This window comes from Sebastes umbrosus, chromosome 10, assembly GCF_015220745.1.
Source record: "Sebastes umbrosus isolate fSebUmb1 chromosome 10, fSebUmb1.pri, whole genome shotgun sequence".
In the NCBI taxonomy this organism is placed as follows: domain Eukaryota; kingdom Metazoa; phylum Chordata; class Actinopteri; order Perciformes; family Sebastidae; genus Sebastes; species Sebastes umbrosus.
The window spans coordinates 2,898,946-2,926,709 of record NC_051278.1 but is presented as its reverse complement, the minus strand read 5'-3'; the positions used below and the strand labels follow the sequence as shown (position 1 = coordinate 2,926,709).

Below are 27,764 nucleotides of genomic sequence, written 5' to 3'. Positions count from 1 at the left end.
TTTAAGTGAACGATAAGAGCCGACTCCCGTCCGTTTTTTTTTTTTTTATTAATTCAAGGCGGTATGATAGGACGATCTTCTCCGCGCCACGTGCACTCCATGCACTGACTGTGACTGAATGTTGTGTTAATGACGTCCGTGCGACCAATCAGGTGATGACAGACAAGGATCATACCATCAAGCAGGGAGGGGCGGGAGTGCGCGGCGCGCGGATGGTCTACAGCAAGGGTCAGCAACCTGCGGCTCCGGAGCCACATGCGGCTCTTTAGCACCTCTCCAGTTGCTCCCTGTGGATTTTTCAAACTGGAAATGAATAACTGTTTTTTGTTTACATTTTCATTTTTATTTATCATTGTTGTAGGTCTATGGTACGACGGTATGACGGAGTATTAGGGCCATATTGAAGAAAAAAATAAATCTGAGATTTAGAGAATAAAGTCATAAGTTTACGAGAAAAAAGTCGTAATATTACGAGAATAACGTCATAATATTATAAAGCAGTAATTTTACATGTTATTGTCTTTTATTCTCTTAATATTATGACATTTTTCTCGCAAAGTTATGACTTTATTCTCGTAATATTACAACTTTTTTCTCGTAAACTTATGACTTTATTCTCTAAATCTCAGATTAATTTTTTTCCTCAATATGGCCCTAATACTCCGTAGTACACTTGCACTTTGGCCCTCACTACATTAGACTTATATTCTATATTCTTAGACTATAAACTGTGTCATCACAATGATCAAATGTTTTGCGGCTCCAGACAGATTTTTTTTTTTTTTTTTTTGCCTTAAATGGCTATTTTGATAGTAAAGGTTGCTGACCCCTGCTCTACAGGTACAGCGCAGGAGGGAGAGGAGGTTGCGCTGAGGTGCGGTGCGTTGCGGTGCGGTGTGATGCGGTGCTTTGCTATGCGCTGAGGTGCGTTGAGGTGCGGTGCGTTGCGGTGCGATGCGATGCGATGCGTTGCGGTGCGCTGAGGTGCGGTGCGTTGCGGTGGGATGCGATGCCGGCTCTTCTCTTCCTGATGAGCTCAGCCAAATGATCCGGCTCACTAAAAAGAGACCAAATTCCCATCACTAGCGTTTAGGGGGTCCTGTGCTGACGTCACCAGAGTTAGGTGGTCGCTCAGATTGCCTGAGTAGAAAACACTAACGGTCGGTGCCCACCACCCGCTACAAACCACCAACACGCGCTCACACCAACAGACACACAGCTGGTTAGCTTAGTTTAGCTTCTCTCCGGTTCACGGTTATTATGTGTTGACGTTATTTAACGTTGAAGTAACGGATTATCATCTAGCCCCCCTCCTCGGCATGGAGTGCCGTGTTCTGTCCATCCAGAGCCATGTAGTCCGGGGGTATGTGGGCAACAAGAGCGCCTCTTTCCCATTACAGGTAAGCACTAACTGGCTGCACCCATTATCGGACAACATGCATTGCTTCTATTATCGGACAACAGGGCGATGCTGCTCGACCTGTCTGACACACAATTATCTAAATGTGACTTTCTATTAACAGTAAACCCACTCACGTAAATACCGATTTTTGTAACGATACACGTTAAATACGTCGTATAAAGTTGGTATAATCTTTGCAAACAGAAATCGATCAACCGCCTAAAAACCGTCGTTGGATGAGTTAACGGACGTTGGCCGTTAGTTAGCCGTTAGTTAGCCGTTGGTTGTATTTCCACCTCTATTTTATAACATTAAATGCTTTTATATGGCGCTATGTTGTTGTGAACCCCCCAAAATAACAGTCACCTGATGTCAAGCAATAAACGTGACGACAGGTGTCGTGAGAATATGTGTTTCCCAGACAAAATGTGTCCCCTCCATTGACCTAGCTAGTCCTCACACCATGGCAATGAAAGATGGAGAATATGGCTGTTTTCTTCGTCTTATTATTTAAATGAATGAATGTCTGTCTGTAGAGCCATTTAGACGTTGTTAATGTCAGAGGTGGTGGCAGAGTTGTGTCTGATAATGGACCTCGTGGTGTTAATCAAATGACCCCTATCTGGATGAATAACTGTTATATAGGGAAACATGCTTTTCAGTCCTCAGTTAGTCTGTCAGTGAAACTTATACTCTGGCTGTGAAAACCCCCAAAATAACAATCACCTGATGTCAAGCAATAAACGTGACGACAGGTGGCGTGCAAATATGTGTTTCCCAGACAAAATGTGTCCCCCCCCCCATTGACCTGGCTAGTCCTCACACCATGGCATTGAAAGATGGATAATATGGCAGCGGTTTTCTTATTATTGTTTGTCTTATTTGTCTTATTGTCTTATTATTTATTTATTTATTTGATGGAGAAACTGTGGCACGACACCTGTCATTGGTTTGGGAGGATGTCCTATAATGTGTGTTATGTCTATTATCTTAAACTAATGATAAATGATGTATTTTACTGTCCTTTATTTAACCATGTTAGTCCAATTGAGATCAAAGATCTCTTTTACAAAGCAGACCTGGCCAAGACAGCAGCAAGACAGTTATAGTGAAAGTAACAGACAACACATAAATTAACATTAAAACTTGCTCATGCAAAACACTTGACACACACAGACAACCTGGACTGCAGCGATTCCACCACAGCTTTAAACTAATTCATTAGTTGTATTTACACCTCTATTTTATAATATTAAATGCTATTATATGGTGCTATGTTGTTGCTAAACGTGCTGTGAAAACCCCCCAAAATAACAGTCACCTGATGTCAAGCAATAAACATGACGACAGGTGTTGTGCAAATATGTGTTTCCCAGACAAAATGTGTCTCCTCCATTGACCTAGCTTATCCTCACACCATGTCAATGAAATTAATGTGAAATATGGATAATATGGCTGTTTTCTTCGTCTTATTATTTATTTATTTGACGGAGAAACTGTGGCACGACACCTGTCATTGGTTTGAGAGGATGTCCTATAATGTGTGTTAGGTCTATTAAAGCTTAAACTAATGATACATGTCTGTCTGTTGAGCCATTTAGACGTTGTTAATGTCAGAGGTGGTGGCAGAGTTGTGTCTGATAATGGACCTCCTGGTGTAAATCAAATGACCCCTATCTGGATGAGTGGTTTGAATAACTGTTATATGGGGAAAACATGCTTTTCAGACCTCAGTTAGTCTGTCAGTGAATGTTATACTCCGGTTGCAAAACAGCTAGCTAATGATAATCTTAAAGGTTAGAGAGAGACCAGTCAGGTTTCCATCACCTGCTCTCAGACAGACAGGCAGACAGGCAGTCAGACAGCTGTAATGGTCATGATGTGTATGGGAACATCTGCCTCCTGCAGTGATAACCTGTACTACAGGATGGACAAATAATCAATACAGCTATTTGTTAGTTTCCTGATAAACTTGCACAAACTGGAGGTAGGAAATGTTTATCATGGATGTTTTCTTCCTTTACAGACGTAGCAGCTGTTCTGGTTTTTGAAAGATGAGCCAGATTGTGACTTTTATTAGAATAATTGAACACATGTACATTTTGTTGTGTGTGTGCATAGATATAAAACAGTAGATGTAACATTACATCATAACCAATGGGATAACCGTCTGCCATCTTACCTGGGTATTGTTTACAATCGCCACCTATTGGCAGCAACTGTTCAGCAACTAACTGCTTCTAAAGAGACCAGGGAGGCTGGCTCCACTTTCCACATGTCAGTATAGAGTAGATAAGAGATTTATTTTTAACTTATAGGTCAACTAAAACTACAAAAAGTTAGCTAACTTTACTGTTAAGTACCAAGCAACGGACCAGCTGACTTCTTAGTTAAAGTTATTGTTAATTGCTAGTTCTCAACAGCATTGATCTGTTAGCTAAACAGATGTTGTTTAAATGTAAGCTCACTTAGCTCAAAGACAATGTTTAGTAACGTTATAACAAAGTTATTAATATTACCCTCACATTTGACTGTTAAGCTGAATCCATGCCAATCGATTGTAAAGTAAACAACATGTTAACGACAAGGAGAAGCGCTCCTCCTAAATAACATTTCATAATATCTCAATTCAAATCCAGTAAGCTACATCTAACCCAAATGAGCCGTCTTGAATCCTGCAGTCAATCATCATATATCAACATCACCTGTTAACTGAAAACGGAATCTATTCAGGACATAAAAGATATTGCTTAATGCAGTGTATTAGCCATTCACAATACCAAATACAGTTCTTACATATTAAGCAAAATTAAATAATTATGAGATTATCGTCATGATTTAAAGTATGATTTGTTCTCTTGGAGCTATAACAATCAAAACTCTACTAAAATCTTTTTGGTTGATTCTAGACAGACACAGTTGTCTTACACTCATTACTTTGAATAAAACACAGTATTGGTGTATTGGACCACAACAGTTGTTAATAAAATTCAGTGACACTGAAAGCAGTTGGTATTGCAGTGAATAAAGTAGTGTATTGATTACTACTAAAGGTTTTCCTCTTTGTTTACACAGATTAATTGTGGCCAATAGCTGTCTTGCAATTTGCAGAATCACAAAATCGCCTGTAATTGCGATACCATCCATCTTGTGAACATTAGAGCCGGACAATAAACATCGTTTTTTATAAATTTTAATAAATGTCTATAAACAGTTATAAATGACCACCAGTGACATCTTACCTAAAGGTCAGCCAACCAATTAGCTAACAGTCCAGTATGTTTAACTGGTAATTAATCAGACATATTGAGCCAACATGAGAAAGGAAATACATGCCCTGATGAATATAAAATCGTTACTGGTGTAAACCTGCTAATTTATCTTAATGTAGATTTCAGGTCATACTGGGAAGTGTATTGTAATGTTATACTATGCTCATTGGCTGGCGAGTGTCTGTGTATTAATTAGGACTTATCATTAATGTGACCTCCACCTCTGATCAGAGGCGGTGACGTCAGGACGTAGACATTGTAAAGCACTTACAGATGAAGAACTGTAGCTTTTGAGTAGCTCAACATGCGTCTCGTTCTTTAGCTTAATTATAGGGACTTTCCTGTTGAGTTATTACCTACATTAACAGTAGTAATAAAGGCCTTACCTAAAGGCAAAGTTTACTGAGTGCTTTACACAAAGGCCTAACTACCAGAGTGAGGAGCAAATGCATTCAAAACAAGCCATCTATTTGATATTATGTGAAAGGACACAGGGGTTATTAGCTCCTTCTGGCTATGAGAGTGAATTAATTTCCCTTTATGATGCCTGATGTTGACAGTATTATGATAACAGTGATTGCTTTGCGTCTGTAATTGCCGCGATGATGCTGATGATTGTTATAGATTCATATTTTCCACCACCACCAGCAGCAGCAGCAGCGTAGTGATGGCGAGGCAGTCAGTAGTGATGGCGAGGCTAGTGTATAGGCCCACAGTGATGTCCCATCATCCTGAAAGACAGTCACTTGTTGTGAGAAGTGCCGAGTCTATTTTTAGCGTGCTGCGCCCCAGGATGTATTTTGTGGTTATCCTAATGGCTGCTGGGCTTTCATGCATGTCACCGGGTTCAGTGCAGCCACTAATGTTCAACTACTACGGCTGATTAAGGCCTCTTTGTACCAGGATACCGTTAAAAATAGTATATACCAGCTTATTAAAGCTTACACTGGACACTGGTATTAACCAGTACATACCAAGTGTGCTGCTCAACCAAAGTAGGTCATAGTGTCAACATTATTAAGTAAGACCAACTGATGCATGTGGCTTTTTAAAGACACTAGTATCTAATATTTTTCCCCCCAAATGTGTTGTCATTTTGGTGGTTTGTTGCAATTATTTTATCCAAAAGAAATTGGCTTTCAGTGTATTTTTTAGGAAACTTAGATTCAGATTAGTTCTTGATTCAGAGCATCTTTAAACATTTCTACATACAGTAAAATTACATTTCCGTTTAATTATGCAGACGGTGTCAGTAATAAAGCCCTCACAAGTCTTTTTAGTCTTTTTACAGGGTGCCTGCAAGTAAATTCAAGACCTTAAATAGTCTTGCAAAAGCAATTTACAGTTTGAATTAACTATTATGAGTCTCACAGTTGTTGGTGAGAAATTAAACTAGTCACGCAGAATATCTTTCAGCTGCTTTCAAATTATTCCAGTGATGAAACTGGCCTTATTATTCATCTTATTTTGCATTGAAAGATCTTATAAATTCTTAAATCTAAGGAGACAAACCCTTGAGGCACCATGTTTCACATGAATTAAATATTAAGAGCAATAATCAGTATAATTTTACAGTGTTGTACTTTAAGTGTATTTAGTTGGCAATTGTTGCAGGCAGTTTGTGAATGAATCACCACTGATTCTCGTGGACATAAGACTGTATTTTAAATTTAAACTAATAAACAGAACACCAGCAGGCCGGTGACAGAGCTGCTCTCACTGATCAGAGTCACAACCATGATTCAGTTGGTGTTTAAGATAAGATGATGATGATGACGTCAGTGAGCGTGCAGGGCATCCCTCTCTCTGTGCTGACAGCACGGAGAATCACAGGCCTGTCAGTAAGCAGGAGACGGCGCCGGTATGAGGAAGCAGGGCTCTGATTGGCTGCCACAGGATTCCTCCTGGTGACGTCACTGAAGATGGAGACAGGCTGCCTTAGACCTGGATAGATTCAGCTCCCTCATAGAAACTAAATCCAACACCAGTGCTGTCTTCATGCGCAGGGATTAATTCAGTTTTATGTATATTGTGAGTTAAATTTGTATTATTTAAAATTAGTTAAGTATTCAAACAGTTGCTTTTTCAAAAACAGGGACTTTTTATCAAGGTTTTTATCAAGACTATAAAAGCTGAATACCTGAATTATTAGTGTGACAGGTTATTTATTCTCAAAGGGACAGTTTCTGATTGCTTCTCATCATGATGGCACATACAGAACAACATCCCAGGAACCAACAGGGATGTGTGTGTTGGGACACTTTAGCCAGTTGAATATTTGCTGACTTGGGGTTCTGCAGTTGTTCTTGTCGCTACCCTGCTGTCCTCAGAGTGAATCTTTATGCTTTTATATGTAAGATAAAGCTGTTGTGATCCACACTTGGGGGGTAAAAAACACCAAGTATCTTGCAACCTATTTAAGTAATGCCCAAAACATCCTTCAGAGGAAACCCTGTGAGAAAATACTTCATTGTTAGTAGCCAGACAAGCCTGTATTCAGTGCTTATTTCTACTTAATGTAATTAAACTTGTTCCGTTGGCTAGAGCTGAGATGATTAGTGAATTAATCAATAGCTTAATGAACAGGTAACTACCTTATTCAAGTCGTTAAGCAAGAATGCTGTTTTTTAGGGGTGGGAATCACCAGAAGCTCCATGATACGATATCACGATACGATATCACGATACGATATCATGATACGATATCATGATACGATATCACGATACGATATCATGATACGATATCACGATACGATATCACGATACTTAAGTCACGATTAGGGCGGTCCCCACTACCATTTTTTGGGGCTTCGAAGCTTCGGTGAGAAATACTCAAAGGTATTCAAAGCTTTTTGGCGTGACGCAGCAGGCTAACATGTTCATTTCAATAAGTTTGATGATTCCCTTGACTTTTCTCCTTGTGCCATTGTCTGGTCAAAAATTCTGTTTGTCCAAATATTTTTGGTTTATGACCAAATGCCAAGAAAACAAATGACATTCCCATCAGCCTCAGCTGCGCTTTGTGTGTAGTGCTATTTAGCAAACGTTTGTATACTAACAGGCTAAACTAAGCACGGTAAACATTATACCTGCTAAACACGTGTATGTAAACATCATCATTGTGAGCATGTAAGCATGCTAACATTAGCATTTAGCTTGAAGCTGTGCCGTGCCTGTGTACGGCCTCAGAGAGCTGCTAGTATGGCTGTTTGGACTCTTATTTGTGTTAGTCCAACAAAACAAGTAAGCTCATGAACATGCTGAAAGTTAACATCGTTTAACAAAAGATGGTACATGCACACATGGAAACAAACACTAGTATCATTTGTTTATTAATGTGCAAATGAACAGTGAACGTATAGAGGAGCTAACCCAGAGCTGAGGGACTCTGCCAGCTAAGTCACGACGGTGCAGTAAATACAGCGTTTGTGTTGACTCAGATGTGATCAGCCTGTACTGTGACACATGCTAATTAAAGAAACTCTTCATCCGTCAGTTGCGGGAAGCCTTCCTCATCTGGGAATTACCTTAAGTGTTGAAGTATTTCCTCAAAAAAGGCAAAATGTTTATAATTTAGTTAATATCCTCTCTCAGTCTCTGACGATGCTTTTCCATCAGCAGCATTGTAAACAGTCGATCTGTGTCGCTGACTTGAAGCTTATGAATAGAGCGAGAAAGGATGTGACCTAAATAACATATTCTTAGCCCCATCTACATCAGTAGGCCATAAATATACAGTTTAAATCAACAAACCAAAGGAACATTTTGTGATAGACAGGTTTCTTCTGTGTGAAAGAGTCGTGTTTCTAAAACAGTCAAACACATTTTTATTCACGACTCTGGAGCAGCAAACAGAAACAGATCTTTGAGAATACAAGTAATAGGCTATATAGGCAAGCATCAAAACCTCAAAATCTATTCCAAATTCAACTGCAAGTCAATGTAAGGTAGCTGAAAGACTGACTTGGTGACACTGGATACCCTCTAATACAAAAGTCCTGCAATAAATCCTACCTTCATAAAGGTTATAAAGTTCTGTAGAAACAGTTTTAAAGATGTTGGTTTAGTTTAATTTGGAGGCTGGATTTTGTGTTGTTGAATTGTATCATACCGAACATGTTTCTAATATTTTGTCATTTATATCAATGTATAATATAACATAATATAATTTAACAGCACCACAAAATACATTCGTTAGATTGACTTTAAAGGAACTTACATTTTTAGTTGATTTTGGCGGTCCCTATAGACTAAAGCGGTATTGTCTCCGAGCACCAGAGTCCCTTTAGAAAACCTCCCATTTTACTGCAGCAGGGTCTGACATTTATCCTTTCCATCTTCTTTGCTAAATCGTTCTTGAGTCAGACTTTGACAAAAATGGGCTTTTCCCTTTGGATATTAATAGAAAATCACAAAGATTAGAGTAAGAAGGACCGTTCATCATTCATACTACTGTATGTCCACCAGGAGTGTATTCTGTACACTCCTTTAAAAATAGTATTTTCAATAAAAAAGGTGTCATGCTCTACATTCCTGACACACCACTAAGAGCTTGACCTTTTTCCTGAATGCCGTGTGTTGATGATGCAAATACACCTTTCAGAAAACATATTGAGAAAGTGTTCATCAGTCAGACAGAGATAGCTGGAGGAGCATCGTCAAGCTCAAGGTCAAAGAGGGTGAATCGCTGCCTCTCCCCTCTGTAAGCAGATTCTTGTATCTCAAAGTTAGAGTCAATTGAAAAGAACAAAGAACTCATTCACTCTGGCTTCTTCCTGCTTCAGCCCAATTAAATAAAGTCATTCAGATAACAATTGGCTGTGCACGTGGATGTGTCATGTGTCTTTCTCTCTCTGGTAATTAAAAAAAGATCTGTTAAGAAAGACGGGAGGACACAAAGAGTTGTAAACTAAGAGGATGTTTTTATCTCCACTTAAATGAAGCCAAATAGAGTTTTGTTTTTTCCAGATTCATGTTTACATGCTGCCGTTATGACCGAGATTATATGGAAAAAATGTCACAATATACAATACTTGACCAAATGTATTTATTCCAACACATAGTCATGTAATGTGATAATATTTTAAGGATCCGCTTTGGTGCTTTCAGAAGGGAAAAGTCAATTCTAATTGTGTGTTCACACCAAAAGCGAAGCAAACTTTGTGTGCAAAAGTCAATGCAAAGAGGCGAATAGATGCGGAAATTAGACGCTAAGATAGATTGCAATTGCATGACACTGTGTTGCGAAAGCCTCTCAGCGTTGAGATTCTCCTCCTGTCGTCACTGACGTCCTGACGTTGTTTAATCAGAAATGGAGGAAATAAATCTTGTGTCTGTCTGTGTTCACCCAGAGCTTCGATAGTCCAAATCTGTACAGAGACCGGACCGAACTATAAATAAATATATGTGTATAAACCACAGACTGTCTATGGTAGAAACGACAACGTTGCTGCCGTTTTTATGCCTGGATGACTTCAGTTTGAGTGTTGATGGAGCAGCTGCATAGCCTGGCACTGATCCATCCAAACTTCATTCAGAAAACAAGCATTTTAAAAGATGTTTGACTGTCGTCTTGCACACAGACCTGACAAAGCATGAATTCAGACTTTTTACAAATCAGCATCATTATGTAGTTATTTCGGCATTTTTTTGATTCGTTTACAACAATGGTGCTGCCGTATTTATGCCTAGATGACGTTATGTTGAGTGTTGATGGAGCAGCTGCATAGTCTGGCACTGATCCATCCAAATTCCATTCAGAAAACAAGCATTTTAAAAGTTGTTTGCTTGTCGTCTTGCGGACAGACTTGACAAAGCATGAATTCATACTTGTTACAAATTGGCATCATTATGTAGTAATTTCTGCATCATTTTGATCTGTTTACTGCAATTAAATCACAGCACAATCTGTTTATTTTGGGTTCATACCGCAGTAGCGACGTGGCTTGCTAGATACAGTCAGTGCGATGGCGCTCTGTGAACACAGCTCCCCACTGGGTGATGTTATGAACCCAGACATGACGGCGTTTGGTTTTCTGACATATCTGGGACTTCAACAACATGTACAAAGCAGCAACAGTGGTTATTTCTTCCATGGTTGATGGAGGAAATGGAGGAAAGAAAAGTTGTTGGTATCTATGGAGACAAGCTCCTTCTCCTCTCCGGCGGTCAAACTCGCCCGAGTAAAGTGAGGCGAAAATTTGCTTCGCTCTTGGTGTCTGAACACAGCATAAGGGGCTTTATAGTGTGTTTCAGCTCATTGATTTGGTTTTCCTTCCTGCAGCTTTACTGTTTTGGTTCACTCTGATAGCGTTGTAGACAGACAAAAACAAAATTAGCAACTAGCTGGTGAACATAGTGGAGCATTTAACAGCTAAAGAGGCAGATATTTCCCCTCAGGAGCTAAAAGGAGAGTGAATATCGAACTTACATTCATCAGGTGGACAGAAACACGAATCCAAATGAATGCTGAAGATGCTCCATATCTGCTGGATGTGTTTTCCGTAACGTGTTCACAGCTTGTTTCTGCTGCCTTGCAGGTTTAATGACCATATTAACTTCCTTAAACCAGTTTTCTATTGTCCGGCTTTGCGTACTAAGTGTGCAGTAGTGTGGTATATTTGTACTGTTACTCCTAATCACTCCTGACACCTGATCTGTTTCCTCTCCGTCTCCAGGTTTTAGGGTTTGAGGTGGACTCCATCAACTCTGTCCAGTTCTCCAACCACACAGGTAAGACGGATGAAATAGCATATTTCTTTGTGAGTGTGTGCTGTGTTTTAGTTTAATTTAGTGTGTGTGGGTGTGTATGAGTCAGTCAGAGCCGCTGGTGTCGTGACGAGGTGTTAGCGAGTGTTAGAGCGGCGTCTGTCGTGGTCGTGTTGAGGCTGACGAGTCGACAGCCGAGTGAGTCAAGTTTTCGGGAGGTCATTGACTTCACTGGCTGACACCAGAAGTAGCTGCAGGGGAAAAACTCCATTCACATTTCATACAGGCTTTCTCTCTCCGTCCTCTTGGGACGTCACAGATGCTGCTGGACTTATTTAGATGAGGATGCCAAGATCAGTTAGCTCATCACGAGGAGTACTACTCAGCCTAGTTGTAGAGTGGAACTCTCTAAAGTCTTGAACCCGAAGACTACAAATTCATAACATAGGGGGAAGGATGTGGGTATTTATAGTACCAGGCAGAAAGGGTCTATTTAAAGGTGAAAGATTGAGCTGCATTATGGCTAGAAAAAGTTCAAATATATCTATTTTTGCTCCATTGATTTTTATCCATCCATTATCTGCCGGGTCACGGGGGCAGCAGGCTAAAGGCTGGCCCACACTAAAAGAAGGAATCAGGCCCAACATCAACTTGATTCTCAGATAGTGTGGACCCAGCATTATCATTATTTCAGATGTACCAGTTAAAAATAAAGGGTACTGATGATGCATCTTGTTGCTGATTGGCCCAGAGGGAATGTCTGCATCATCCCTCCCTAATATTTTGATGTAATTTCCACTCCCATGAATGAATAATCTGCATTGTGTCTCTCTCCTGTCTTACACTAATGGATGGTCTCTCAGCTCATGTTATTCATGCAAACTCAACTTCAAGAATGATCAGCTGTGAAAATAAACACATCTGCCCAGCTGTTGCTTGTTGCTTCACAGTGGATACGATATTCAGACTCAGAAATCCTCTCAGGAACAGTTCATTATGACAGAGTTGAGAATTAGGGATGTCAAAGTTAACATGATAAATTAGTTTTAGCGCCACTAATTTCTTCAAATCTTTAACGGAACTTGTGGTTTTTAAGTTTTAGTGGGCTCAGTTTTAAAGCTAGAGTGAAGATACTGGTATCATATGAAACCTAAAGAAGTCATAGTCAAGTCAGCACACTGACACACTGACAGCTGTTGTTGCCTGTTGGGCTGCAGTTTACCATGTTATGATTTGAGCATATTTTTTATGCTAAATGCAGTACCTGTGAGGGTTTCTGGACAATATTTGTCATTTTTTTGTGTTGTTAATGGATTTCCAATAATAAATATATACATACATTTGTATAAAGCAGCATATTTGTCCACTCCCATGTTGATAAGCATGCCTCCTCCCATCTTCTAAACACAATATTTGGTTAATAATGCCGCTGTCTGCTCTATTCTTTGTATTTTTTACAGTGTTTTGTGTAGTACAGAGTGGATGACCTTGACCCCTTCATGTCATGGTTGTCTAGTTTTTCATCTGGTCTAGTTTGAGAATACAAGTCATCATGACTATATAATTACTCCTGAAGCTGGAAAAGGTCAGCGAGCTGTTCAACATCTTGGTGATGGTTGTGAGCCGGCTGTTTGAAAGCAGCCAGGTTAGACGACGTCGGTTTTCATTGTTATTGAGATGGATGGTGTTGAGTTTAAAGCAATCTGCTGCCCTTAATTGTAGGTGTAGTGAAGGATAAGTGTTGTTATGTGGGCGAGCGTGGGACTCGTCTGTAGCGACATCAGACGGATAAAATGCTGTAATTTACATTTGAGCTGTTTGGAAGTGTTGTTGTAGCCTGAAGTTTCTCCACACATATCACTGATCAACTGAACAACTCAACAATGTCTTCTTTTGTTAAAGAAAATCATTTATTCAGGATAATCCACAGACTTGCTGTGAACAACGTTCTTTGGAAACTATTTTCTATCGAAAGTAGAAGACAGTTTTTTTCCATAATAATTTATTGGAAGTAACATCAGGTGTGCAGAAACATACAAATAAAGCGCAAATGTAAATGATTGACCCTCCATATTTTGGTAATATCCCCTCCCCCACCCCCCCCCCAAGTTCTCTCCTACCTAACTCTCAACCATTGCCGATGCAAAAAAAGATAAAGAACAAAAAACAAAATTAAATAAAAAAAATAAAAAGATAGAAAAGAACTTAAGATAAAAAAATCTATTTAAATAAAAAAAGTAAAAGAAAGAAAAGTAAATAACATAAAAAATGTATTTATATAAAAAAAGAAAGAAAAGAAGATTTAAATTTTTTTATTTATTTTATTGCAGCGCTCTTGTCTGTCCGAACGCGGCCTAGACGGGATTCCTGTGAGCGCCCAGCTACATCTAGGTTCAATTTAAACCTATAGGAAGCAATTAGACTAAGATAAGAATGACTATTATAATCCCCACGTACAGAGCAGACAGAGATACAACGGAGGACGATGTCAGGATTCCTCAGTGAGAAACAATCCTCACATCTACGGTGTAAATTGGGTTTGTTTCAGTGACCTTAACGTAGAAACGCCTGAGACTCTGGTGCTTGTTTAATCAGATCTTGTGGATTGGATACGAACATTTTCAATTTCTTCAAGGAGAGTATGTAATTTGGGGTGACATATTGAAGACGACGTGTTCATCTGAGAGGGAGAGAGGGACAGAGAAGGTGAATAGAGAGACAGGAAGATGGAGGCAGGAGGAGGGAGAGCCAGCGACAGGACGCAGCAGTAAACAGCAGCAGGCGTTGTGAATTGCGACAGCAGCGAATGATGACGACAGAAGCAGCTCTTATCTGTAGGCCTGCCTCTCTCACACACGGCGCTCTGACTGCTCATCTCTCTTTCTTAGCCCCTTTGGCTTTCTCCCGGCTTGTTGCTTAGCAACCAGAACCCCCCCCCACCACGTGACCCGGCTGTGACTCACCTGGAGCTGCGACATCATCGGCCTGCAGCAAGCATGTCATACGCAGACAGACGCATGCTTACATTAGCATTCTCGTCACATTCATGTACATCCAAATCGGTACATGCAGCACTGAACACACTCACATACTCCGATATACAAATGCACACACTGTCAATAAAGACACCCGTCCACACACAATGTAGGTGTGTTTGTTAGTAGAGGGCCTTTGTCCTCGTCCTCCACCAGCCTCTCCTCTGTCCTACCACCTAAACATTTCCTTTTTTGTGCTTAGTTCATCGAAGTTCACGCACTACTCGGTTACAAGGAAAAGTCACATGCATGCAGTGTTGCCAACTGGACGACTTTCTCGCTAGATTTAGCGATTATTCAGACCCTCTTAGCGTCTTTATTTCCAAAAAGCAACTAGTGATAAATTTAGTGGCTTATCTACATCAGGGAAAAAGTGAGAAATATATTTAGGGCTGTCAATATATAAAGTATTTAATCGCACATTTTTATCTGTTCAAGATGTATCTTAAAGGGAGATTTGTCAAGTATTTAATACTCTTATTAACTTGGGAGTGGGCAAATATGCTTGCTCTATGGAAATATATGTATATATTTATTATTGGAAATCAATTAACAACACAAAACAATGACAGATATTGATCCAGAAACCCTCACAGGTACTGCATTTAGCATAAAACAATATGCTCAAATCATAACATGGCGAACTGCAGCCCAACAGGCAACAACAGCTGTCAGTGTGTCAGTGTGCTGACTTGCCCCTATGTGATTATCATAAAGTGGGCATGTCTGTAAAGGGGAGATTCGTGGGTATCCATAGAACCCATTTACATTCACACATCTGGAGGTCAGAGGTCAAGGGACCCCTTTGAAAATGGCCACAACAGTTTTTCCTCGCTAAAATATGGCTTAACTTAGGAGCGTTATTTAACCTCCTTCTCGACATGCTAGTATGACATGGTCGGTACCGATGGATTTCTTAGGTTTTCTAGCTTCCTTTGATGCCAGTAACTTCACTCTAGCTTTAAAACTGAATTGATGCATTAAAGAAATTAGTGGCGTTAAAACGAAGTTGCCTTCCTCATAAAGCAGATCTTTAAAAGTATTTTAAATCCTGCATTGTTTACATCTATTGTTTACTGGCTTGCGGGCTTCTTCTTCTTCCTTATCTTTGTTGTGTGTTACCACCACCTGTAGATCATTAAGTAACTCCTTCCCTCAGAAGAAAACCAGCCCGTCCAGACATTTCTGTTATTTAATGCACAAACTGAAACGTCCTAACCTTCAGAGAATTTTAATATTAGGTATACAATTGAAAATGTTATCAGGTAAGGGGGGTAAAAGGTTTTTGATGTGTGTGTCAGCAGCTATAGGGGTTGTTAACGTGCACATATACAGTGCGTGTACGCGTGTGTGTCTATTTGTGTTCATGTGCCACTAGAGTCAGCAACTCAGCAAACACAATACCGCCTCTGCTCTCCTCTCTGCAGGTTATTCTCATTGGAAAGGCCAGGTGTTGACAGCAGATGAGCTCCACGTCCTTTATGAAGGAATCAAGCTGAACAACGTACACCAGTATGACTATGTTTTAACAGGTGAATGAAACATCACTTTTATACTTCATTTCTACACCGCTGTAATTGGAGTACTCCCCCCCCAGTTCTGCACTTTAGATTCAGCTTCATGTTAAGGTGATGTCATTATGTTGACATATTTTAAATCATGTTGTTTTAAATCGTTGCATTCAAAAGTACTTGTGTGCAAATTGTAGCTGGATTTTGTTCCACCAAAACTATTTTTTTTGTGTAACTAAAGTTGTCATTAAACAAAACTTAGCCTTGAGTTTCACTGCATTGAAATGTATAAACACTGCATTTTAATAAGCCGCTGTAGTTTAATGAATCTGAGTATGCCTCAGTGGCTATTTTTTTGCTTAACGGACAGTTTAATGGTAATATAAAGACAAAGACAAAAATTAAAGGGCAAGTCCATCTGCGTTCCACTCAGCCGTCAGCAAAAAGCAATGATGTAGGTTACCGCAGTAAGCTAATCAATAAGTTTATGAATAATGTGAACGCTAGCACTAGCTGAGTCAACGTTAGCTGTGCTAAGTTTTGAAATAACTGAAAGGGTTAGTTTTGATTTTAGGGGTGGGGTTGTATGTATACTCCTGTGTTACTGTTTTTGAGAATGGAGTCTGGTGGCTTTGAAGAGAGCGATACAACTGCTTCAGTTCCCCGTCGGAAAGGGCTGTCTGACGCAGCAGAAAAATTTATTTTAAACACCTAAAAGTGTACGCTATATTTAGAACATTTTCCCCGCCTTACCTCGCCAACTTTCTGACGGGGAACTGAAGCCGTTATATCGCCGTCTTCAAAGCCACCAGACTCCATTCATAAAAACAGTAATTTTACCTCCCAGAACACGGGAGTTGCTGGTCTACCGCTGCATCGATTGTGTGACTTTCTGATCTGAACTAATGTGGCATCCACAGCAGTACATTGCTTAGCTTCCTGCCGGTACTCCTGTCTGCTTCTCTAAACTGGGAGTACTATAAGGATGTATACATACTGTACATGTAGCAGCGTCATCATGCAGAAACCTACGTCAGGTCACCATGTGGGGGAAAGTTTTTAGAAGGTTTTGAAGGGAAAGTAGCATTTTGACGCTAAAACATACTTTGACCAAAATATGAATATTGCAATACATAAGGAACACCACTGGGAAGCTACAGGATGATATAAAAACCTAAAAAGAATAATGGGCCTACCCTTTAAACTAAGTATTTACACAGAGTGGCTGTTAAAGTTGTGAACATAATGACTCTATTATGATGTTGTATTCAGGGTATACCAGAGACACATCCTTCTTGGAGATGGTAGTGGACATTGTTCAGGAGCTAAAGAGAGCCAACCCCAACCTGGTGTATGGTGAGTAACCACACGCTTTTATTTATTCTAGACATCTAGAACATTTTATTGGTTTCACTCACATGCATTTGGTTGTTGGAGAGCTGCATGTTACTGCATTGTAAGTATACACAAGAAATAAATGCATCTTCTGATGTTTATTCTTTAGGGTAATATTCCCTAAAGGTTAATTGATACAGTTTGGATAATGTTGCATCAGTGGAGATATAACACAGAGGGGATCCTGCTGGGTCTAAACGCTTTTATAACAAGATTTAACTGTGCTATAAAGCATTAGCAGCAAGGGTTTTTAGCAAATGCTGAATTTCTGTGGTCACTGCTATGAATGCTATTAGGGCTACTCGGTACTCTCTAGCGTTACACGACCTGAGGCTTCAAAATTCAAACTTTTGACCACCAACCCGTCATCTTCAGCTTCTGAGCTCCATTCATTCATCTGGCTCTTTAGCTGCTAGACGCTCGCTAACGTTGTCTGTCTGCTGTTTGGTGTTTGGTGGTGCCTGCTGGATACAGGGTTGACGAGAGCAGATTTTGCAATGAACTAAAAGAAGCTAAGAAACACTCTCTCTCTCTCTCTCTTTCTCTCTCTGTCTCTGTCTCTCTCTCTGTCTCTGTCTCTGTCTCTGTCTCTCTCTCTGTCTCTCTCTCTGTATCTCTGTCTCTCTCTCTGTCTCTCTCTCTGTATCTCTGTCTCTCTCTCTGTCTCTGTCTCTCTGTCTCTGTCTCTCTCTCTGTCTCTCTCTCTGTATCTCTGTCTCTCTCTCTCTGTCTCTCTCTCTCTCGCCAGGAGGATTTTCCTCTCTCGTTGTACGAATCAGTTTCACTCAGATCAAAGTCGTTGTATCTTGGCCTGTAGACACTGTGTTAGTGGATCCAGTGAAGACCTCCTGCCACTGTTCAAAATAATAAGCAGCCAGAGGGTGACACGCATAATGTGTTTACCTTCAGTACTTTTTGTTGTGGACAGAACAGAAAGTGCTGTGTTACAATTTACTGTTGTGTGTCTGTAAGTCATTGTTTCTGTAATGTTACATAAATTGCATGCTGTGATGAAAGGATATAAATTACCTCTCTGTTGGTCCTGCTTGCCCTAATCTGGTTTTACATTCATAACCCTTAGGGCTGCACATCAGACCTTAATATTATCGCTGAACTGTGTCCACAACAACTAACATACTGTACCTGTCAAGTATTAACAGATGGCACCTCTTCCTTCTTCTCTATTGAGAAGATTGTTATTGTAGGTAGATTGTGGTGTTGTTGAAAAGTATAGAACAAAAATCCTGTAATATATATTTTGTTTTTTTGGACCGGATCTCAGGTATCATGTTGGCACTGATGTTAAAATATTTTTAAATATATTGATGGAGAAGTTTGTCTAGATAGAGGATCAGATCGGTACCGATGCCGCAAGGAATTGGTATCGGACAGGAAAAATTGGTATTTGAACATCTCAATAATTGTCGTGTTTAATATTTATTTAAGTAAATTAATCTGGAGTTTCGCCTACATCCTCCAAGGCATACAACCACAAGGTGGTAATACTAGTTATTGTGAGGTTTAATGAAGAGGCACTAGCATATGGAGGATCGAACCTGCCAAATTCATCTGTCACTGAGAAAGAAATGTTAAAAGAAATGTGTAAAGAAAAGAATACAGAAATAAATAAGTTTGGGGATTAGGGGAGAAATGCAGAAAATAAAATCATGCAGAAATACATAAATAAATCCATACATTTAAAAATAAATGTAAAACCTAAAAAATAAATGCAAAAATAAATAAATAGATAAAAAACAAATGCAAAAATAAATACATTTAAAAATTAAAAATAATACATACATAAATAAATAAATAAATAAAAGGGAAAATTAGAGTAAATAAATAAGGGAATTAATACAAATAGAAATGAAGTAGCAAATTAAAACAGAAATATCAATTTATTACACATTTTATTAATTAATTATTGGCTACATTTATTTTTAATATTATTTTTTCTACATTTAATGACATATTTATTGATTTATTGATTTTAGATTTTGTCAGGTGCTGTCCTCCATACTAGCCGGGCCTTTTAGTCGTCTTTTTTAAGTGAATGTAGACATTAAAAATGACTGTTTTTTTCCGTCGTGTCTCTCTACATGCTGGCTGGGATGTGTTTACAATTCCAAATCCAGTTTCATGCCTCCCATCACTGCAGCATTCATGTGATAGTTGGAGCTTTACGTGTCTGACCATGAACGTGTTTATTTTTTGTCATTTCAGTATGTGACCCCGTCCTCGGTGATCATGGATCTATGGTGAGTTTATGCTGATGTATGTCCTGTATGTGCAGCTGTGTGTGTTAATGTCTGTTGTTAGTAGATATATTCTTGTCTCTTGTGCCTGTAATGTGTGTGGGAGGGTTTTAGTGCTCATCCTGGTGTTACAAGGCTCATTTCTCAGTGACAGATGGATTATTGTGATCTGACAGAACTACGTACACACAGTGACTCACTCTGCATGTGTATGTTGTGTATATATTACATTGTGCAGACGTGCATTTTCAGGGATTAAGATCATGTTCTGTCCGTTAGAGCTCATCATGTAAAACCATGAAAACGAAGATCAGAGAAGAACAGAGCCCACTCATTTCTGTGTGTAGATGAACACTATTTGTGTGTTTTCATGTGTTGTGTGATTCTAACCTGTGTGTTTGTTCCTCAGTACGTTCCTCAGAATCTTTACCCGGTCTATAAGAACAAGGTGGTTCCTGTTGCTGACATTATAACTCCTAACCAGTTTGAGGCTGAGTGAGTACAAGTGTCTTTTTTTATTTCATATTTGCAGTTTTGTTATCCGATAAATCTAGCATGACATTTCTCTAGTTGGCTTTTTTTTCAAGATACTTAGTTTAAATTACCTGCAGCTCAGTGAGTGACTGTGTGAAGAGCAGAGAAACATCATCTTTATGTAACGCCACTCATGCATTGTTATCTAATACCTGCATTTTGTGGTTTTGGGAAAGAATTAACCAAAAATACCTGCTAGCTCACCTCTAATCTTTCTTGTTTTACCCTTTTTAAAGGGAGTCAACGTAAGAATCAGAAATTGCTTGTTAACTGTGACACCTGTGGCCGTTAAGTCAACGACAGCCACGTTTTTGTTGGCTCCTTTTTCAACTTAATTGCTGCATTTATGAAAAACGGTAACATTAAGCCACAGTTTAAAAGACACCTGCTAATTCTTCTCTTTACAGTAGCTTCACTGTGAAGTTACTCCACCTAGTGGTGTTACTTTATGTCTGCAGGATCACATTGAAGGTTTTTCTGTTCACTAAAGACTCACTTGACTTTGTGGATTCTTACCCTTTTTGTTGCACTCGTGTGTTCCAGTAACCAGTATGAGAATAATCATATGTTTCAAGCTTTGAATAATGAGTCTTCTTTTGGACTTTCTCTTAAATGTGGATGTTTGTTTTTTCTATTTAATAACTTCCTTTTCAGTGTTTCTGTGAAGGTGTTACTGACACATTTGTTTGCTCGTGTTGTAGATTATTGACGGGGAAAAACATCAGCACAGAGAAAGACGCTGTAGAGGTAATCATTCATAGCCTGATTTATACAACAGCTTATTTCTAAAAACGTTTCAAAATGTATTTTTTTTAATGGCTGTTAACATTAAAATACATATTCCCTCTTTAAAAATCTTTGACTTTAATATGTCAACAAAATTAAACAATAATTTTGAACCTAGCTTTATCCAATTATTATTTTTATATATATTTGTTTTTACCCTGGGGTGTCTCCTGTTAAACGCTTCCTACTGACTAAATACAGCCCCAGTATCTCACTCACTGACTGTCTGTAGGTTATGGACCTTCTCCACGCTATGGGCCCAGACACAGTGGTCATCACCTCCTCTGATCTGCCCTCCAGACTGGGAGACCGCTTCCTTGTGTCGCTTGGCAGCCAGCGCAAGGGTACGTAACATGTGTATGTGAAGTCTGTATGTATATATTATTGCCAAGCCAACCAAAGTTAACCCTTCGACATGCTGTCATGTCTTTGCTGTGTTCTTTCAGTTCGTCCCGACGGCAGCAAGACAACACAGAGAGTTCGAATAGAAGTCCCCAAAGTGGATGCCGTCTTCGTAGGAACTGGAGATTTGTTTGCTGCTATGCTTCTAGCGTGGACACACCACTACCCCAATGACCTAAAGGTACGAAAACAGCCACACTGAGCAGACCAAACACATTTAAAATTATCAACGACAGGACATAATAATAATAATAATGACTTTATTTTCACTCTTCTCTCTCTCTCTCTCTCTGTCTCTCTCTCTCTCTCGCTCTCGCTCTCTTTCTCAGATGGCCTGTGAGAAGACGTTTTCAGTGATGCACCATGTTATCCAGAGGACCATTTCGTATGCTCACGGTAAGAAAAGTAGGGCTCATTATCAGCGCCTAAAGCTTTGATCAACAATCGAGATAAAATCAATATTCTGTTACATTTTAATCGTGCATTTGATGCCAAATGTTTAGTTTAATTGGTTGCAATATTGGTTAAAACAGATACGCTTCCATTCTATTACATCTAACACTCCACACAGACTTTGTGACACGGGCATGTGTTTTTTACGCTCTTAATATACATATTTATATATATATTTCCCCTCTGGTGCGTTTAGTGAAGCGTAATCTTCATGGACAACCATTCAAATCACACAAATGTCCTGCTGTCTATATGTTGTAAACTTGTTAAGTATATCAACCTTGATTGATCAGTTTCTCTCTGAGCTTTTCCAGTTTCTCTATCACACTTATGCCACTTATGCCTTATTTCCAGGCAGGGAATTAGTAATCAAAGAATCACTATGTAAAAACTCAGTTTTCATCCTGTATACTCGTCATGGAGCCTCCTTGAAATCTATTTTTGTCCAAAGCACCTCATAGAAGAAGTCTCATAACTCATCAGACCAGCTCTTCACATGTCAACCTGCGCTACCTGTAGGAAAGGAGCAGCAGATACAGATGTAGGGTGCTTCTCAAAGTCAACGATGCTTCTTGGTAGGACGGGTCCTTCCGAGACGGGTCCTACAGAGCCTGAAAAAAAACATTAAAACTTAATAACAGCTATTTTAATGCTTAAAAACAGCTTTTTAGCCAGTAAAGGATGATAACCATGGATGTATTAACACTGGCGACAGGCGACTCTAAGCGGCACTCCCGCTGTAAACGGAAGTGAGAACACAAAATGACGCAATGCGTAAGCACCCTAGTTCAGGCGAAGAATAAGCTGAATTGGTTTTGCACAGCATGTCCAAACTATTTTTACATTTAAACCTTCTGTAATGTTAATCTTTATTCGTGTCTGCATTCCCGTTTGCCCACCCCCCCTACCTACCCATCCATCCACCCCTGTGTCTCTCAGAGTTAGCAGGTCCTGGTCGGAGGCCCAGTCCGCCCCAGCTGGAGCTGAGGATGGTTCAAAGTAAAGCTGACATAGAAGACCCTGCTATAGTTACGGAGGCCAAGGTCATATCCTAACATTACCCACCCCATAAGACTCATACTAACCTCGTCCTCTCCACCCATAAATCTCTCAAATCCAGTATCTCGGTGAAATCTCTCATCACTGTAAACCTTGACCGTCATTTACAAACTTCAACACCTCATTATCCAGACTCCTTAAAAAAAACCTTAGTATTGTAACCTCTGTAGTCCTTAAACCCTTTACCCCTTTAAGTCCTCAGTGTCCTGAACCCTTAACCCTGTTTGGAACTAGAGCCATGGATAGACAGAGAGTTCTGTCAGGTTGGACTGTTCTCTATAACGGGATATGTGAGTGGACTGCTCAGCTGCTTTTTAGAAAGCTGTAGGTTTGAGTGTCCACAAGCATAACTCATAACATGCCGTATATAAAATACATACTAAGACAAAATATGGGGGTGATAAACCCTGAATACCCGTTCAAGGTTCAGTCCTCAGCACGATATAGAGGAATTGTTTTGGAGTTGTTAAAAGTCAGATTTGGATTTGGTGATGTCATATTTGTTATAGCATTTGTTATATGCTCTGTTACCCGTCTGTAACCACTCAACAGTGATGTCAACGTGTCCTCACGCTTCCTGGAGTACACATTTACGCTAATTCAGTGAGGTGAGAAATTAAACCACTGATGCTGCGTTAACACCAAACACGAAGCAAACTTCACGTGGCGTGATTACATACCGAGAAGTCAATGCAAAGAGACGAATAGACGCAATTTTGCACCGGGCGACACAAATAGAAATATTTCAACGAGAAATTTGCATGACGCTGTGTCGTGCAAGCCTATCAGCGTTGAGATTCTCCTTCTGTCGTCACTGACGATCTGACGCCCTGATGTTGTTGAATCAGAAATGATTAAACGTTGTTGGTGTCGACATTGAGGTAAACCCCCCTTCCTCTCCGGCGTGTCTAGCACGAGTAATGCAAGGCAAAAAATTTGCTTTGCATTTGGTGTGAACGCAGCAATAGAAGTTCTAATGTATCAGGAACAGTTTGTTGTTCAATTCAGAAACAAAACATTAACCCAAAACTCGAAACTCGATCCAAATTGATTCCAGCTGCTGAACGTTCTCCAAAACTCTACCTCTAAATTATCAAATATAAACTTGCCTACTTTATTGCTCTATTACTGCCACTCCAACTACAACTCAATGTATATTTCTGACAGACTTGCACTCTAGCTGATGTCCTCCACACCAGTTGCCAAGTAGCAGGATCGCAGCGCTAACATTGGTAGCACTGTAAAGACCTTTTACACACCGGGGGGGGGCATGACGAATACACGATAAGAGTTCTCGCCTGCAAATATTATATGTCTAGGACTTTTATTGTGAAAAGTAAGAACGGAAGGAGGTTGAAAGGAGTAATGAAATTTGCCGTCTTGGTTTGGACTACGGAGTTGTTTCATAAATAGAGACGCAACTCAACCCGTTCAGCACGACGTGATATGTTGACGCCTTTATTTGTTGTGTGAAAGCTCAGAAAAATTAACCTCAAGAAAAAAAATTACGTCGCTTTTTTGCTGCGTATTATTCCTGTTCTGTGTGAAAGTATTCACTTCCAAAAATATATATTGACGTGTGAAATAAACGCCCTCGGTGTGTAACGTCCTTTTAGACTATACTGATGAAACCCTGTTTATCTATGGCTCCGCCCACCACTATCTCGACCCCCTCCCCCGTCTTACAGCAGTGATGTAATGGTGACCAAGTCTAACCCCATGAGACCCCTTGAAAATATAACAAAGGAAAAAAAAAACGCACAATGTATAGTTGATGTATAGATGTTGTACTATAACTGTATTGGACCATCTGTATGATATCTTCTATCTGATCTGTCTATTGGACCATTGTGTTGATGCTACTGTACTATAGACCACACGCACTACAATATCACCCAAACCAGAGACATGTGGGCTGGTTCTGGCACTCCTGGAGGCTCCAGCGGCTCCGCTCGTTGTCTCTCGTTAGTAATAGGTTACTGTCTAATAGTATATAGTATATATAGTCTTTAATCTCAACACAACATAAAGAGAAAAAAAACGGACAACCTGAGCTGTCTGAGCCGTCCCCCGGCCGGTTTCACTTGTGCCAACCAGACCAATCAGAAACCGGCTACCTCGGTGCCAGAACCAACCCACATCATCGCCGGGCGGTTCCCGGCCCAGCTCTGGCCCAGAACCCTATATCTGAGAGTTGTGCCACTGAATTAACTGGAGGCCTCGACAAGTTGTAAAAGGAGACCCTCCTCGCCTCAGCAGGAGACTCGTCCAGTAGCAGCTCTGTAGATGTCTGTTGTAGAAATTGTCTTTTTTAGTCCACGTCACATTCCACTGTGGTCTCAACAACAGGAATCATGCCAGTAGGTCTGATTTTAATATGATGCACAGGATGCAACGTTCATGTTTTTTCTTGCCCAGAGTCAATTTTTTACTTGCCCCTATACAAATTGTTTTATTTATTAATTAGAGGTTATCAAATAACAACAGACACCAAAGTTAATTGTCATGTTTAATCTAGATTTAGGTAAATTAATCTGGAGTTTAGCCCACATCCTCTAACGCAACCCAACTAAACTCCTGTTTCCAGGATTATTGAAGTGTTTTCTTGCGCTCCAGCTCATAAACTTTGTCTTTACCTCTGCGGTATCGTCAGTCCTGTGAGTCCTGTGAGTCATTTGAGTCGCTAGTCAGTGAAGTTAACGTCAACCACGACTGTTTCCTAACCCTACCTAAGTTGTCTCCTAAAGCTAACTTCCTGTGAAAACGGAAGTTTATTTTGAAAGGACACTATGCATGTAAAAAGCGTATATAGATATGCTGTCCCTGACATGTCCAAAACTTATGCTAGTGTGGAACCTAAAGCGCCGAGGGGCACTGACCAAGTGGCGATATTTGACGAGTTGGGAGTGAGAATATGTTGCCCCAGTTTGTGATATACCCTACCCCAGAAAACCTTTTTATTACTACTATAACTAAAGTTTTGATTTCCGAAAATCAAATCTTTGCTGGCTCACTCAGCTATGAAACAAGCTAACGTAACTTGCTACCATGAAACAATAATTCTGTCAGGGTTGCTGGCTGATTTTCTGATATAACAGTCAATCTAAATTCTTTAATTATGATCTTAATGATGCTGCTTGTGGTTTAATTAATAATGAATTCTAAATGGCCACCATGGCATCGAGTCTATTTGTCGAGCATTACAGTATCCTGTTTTCCACAGTGGAGTGTGAATGAAAGAGGTGACATGCGACAGTGGTCATGAGCCGGTTTCAAACCAGTGATGTCGCACGAACTTGGCATGTGCCTTAAGCCCGCTGAGCTACCAGGGCGCCACAGGAGATTTTAATGAGATTTTAACTCTTTTAAGTTACCTCAGAATCTGTTATTTCCCCCTCGTTGCTTCCTGATTTTAATGTTCAGTAAACAGCTTAAATGTCGGCTAACTTTGCTTTACAGTTTTGGAAAGTGTAAACCAAATAACCGGAGGCTTTAAAAAAAAAAAAAAAAAAAATCCAGATGTGGTCAGTGTCCCACCTGAGCTGGATGTAAGGTTCTGGGCAGACCAGTGTAATTCTGTACTGCTGTTGTTTCTCTATGGACTGTACTGTGATACTGCCTTAGGAACCTAACATCATAACACCACATTACTGCTCACTGAGGGAGAGGAGGGGGGAGGAAGGAAACATGAGATGTCTTAAAGGGGACATATCATGCTCATTTCCAGCTTTTAGGTTTCTACTAGAACATGTTTACATGCTTTAATGTTCAAAAAACACATTCTTTTTCTCCTCCTATCTGTCTGAATATAGCTGTATTCACCCTCTGTCTGAAACGCTCCGTTTTAGCGCCTGTCTCTTTAAGAAGCCCAGTCTGCTCTGATTGGCTAGTGGTTTATTTAAATGAGCCTGCATGTGACATAGGAAGGGGAGCCAGATCTGATTGACTTGTTGAATCACATGTTTACTGATTTAGGCAGCCTACAAAAAACTGAGTGGGTTGTCTTATTTCACTGTTTGTCGGTTGGCAGGCACTCCAGATACCCAAATGTAACAAAAGATTTCATGATATGTCCCCTTTAAATGTTTTGACCGCAAATTTCTGTTCTACAGTGCGCCTGAAATGAGGAAGAATTGAGATTGCATCATTGAATCTATAAAAAAAATGTGAAAAAAATAGGGCTACAAATAATGATGGTTTTCATTATTAATTTAATATTATTGACCAAGTAATCATTTGGTTTATTTCCCTCAAATTGTTTTTTCCCAACCCCAATCCCAAAGATATTCAATTTGCAATGATATAAAACAAAGAAAAGCAGCAAAGCCTGATTAATGATTTAAAGGGCCAGTGTGTAGGATTTCTATTTGCCGAAATGGAATATAATATTAATAACTATGTTTTCATTAGTGTGTAATCACCTGAAACTAAGAATCGTTGTGTTTTTGTTACCCTAGAATGAGCCGTTTATATCGACATAGGGAGCGAGTCCTCTTCATAAGCCAGGTTTCAACCCAAAGTTCCTGGGACTTTTTAGTTACTAGAACTACTTTTCAAGGAACTAAAAGAGTCCTTCAACCCATCATTGTCTGCGTTTCCACTGCTCTCTAAAGACCTGCGAAGATTAGGCAAATTAGTCTGCTGACGTATGATAAAGCAACATGACATGAGATGTGGGCTGCTGGAAAAAAATAAACATTAGGTTTCGTCTCACTGCGACGACGACAATTACTGCTGCATATATTTTTACTGATGCGCGTTGGTTGTAATGAATGAAATGAAACTAAGAGCGTTTGTCTCCACAGTAAATCATCTGGTGAGTGTTGGATGGTTATTTATTTGTGCTTTAGAACGTAACTGCTGTGAAACAATCAGTGGTATTCAGTCGGTTGCAGTCTGCAACCTCACCACTAGATGGCACTAAATCCTACACACTGGTCCTTTGAACAATAA

General features: G+C 39.8%; 1 protein-coding gene across 2 annotated transcripts; it reads left to right on the top strand.

The window, feature by feature from the left end:
- Positions 1-1,120: 1,120 nt before the first annotated feature.
- Positions 1,121-26,325, top strand: pdxkb (pyridoxal (pyridoxine, vitamin B6) kinase b). 2 transcript variants are annotated; one of them, XM_037781533.1, is made up of 11 exons: positions 1,121-1,400; positions 11,351-11,405; positions 15,844-15,948; positions 17,200-17,283; positions 19,546-19,580; positions 19,987-20,072; positions 20,813-20,858; positions 21,130-21,241; positions 21,344-21,480; positions 21,629-21,695; positions 22,204-22,677. In XM_037781533.1, exons 1-11 carry the CDS (start codon positions 1,320-1,322, stop codon positions 22,269-22,271), a joined length of 876 nt encoding a protein of 291 aa, XP_037637461.1. In that variant the 5' UTR covers positions 1,121-1,319; the 3' UTR covers positions 22,272-22,677. The 2 variants fall into 2 exon arrangements, with proteins under 2 accessions (XP_037637461.1, XP_037637459.1); XM_037781531.1 differs by lacking the exon at positions 22,204-22,677 and adding an exon at positions 22,692-26,325 and having other exon boundaries at positions 1,126-1,400.
- Positions 26,326-27,764: the final 1,439 nt, after the last annotated feature.

What these genes read in the sequence shown, in the direction of transcription:
- pdxkb (XM_037781531.1), top strand. Translation starts at nt 1,320, where the DNA reads ATGGAGTGCCGTGTTCTGTCCATCCAGAGCCATGTAGTCCGGGGGTAT. An exon ending in GTATGACTATGTTTTAACAG is followed by an intron (nt 15,949 to 17,199) that starts GTGAATGAAACA and finishes TGTTGTATTCAG; the next exon opens with GGTATACCAGAGACACATCC. An exon ending in TCGGTGATCATGGATCTATG is followed by an intron (nt 19,581 to 19,986) that starts GTGAGTTTATGC and finishes TTTGTTCCTCAG; the next exon opens with TACGTTCCTCAGAATCTTTA.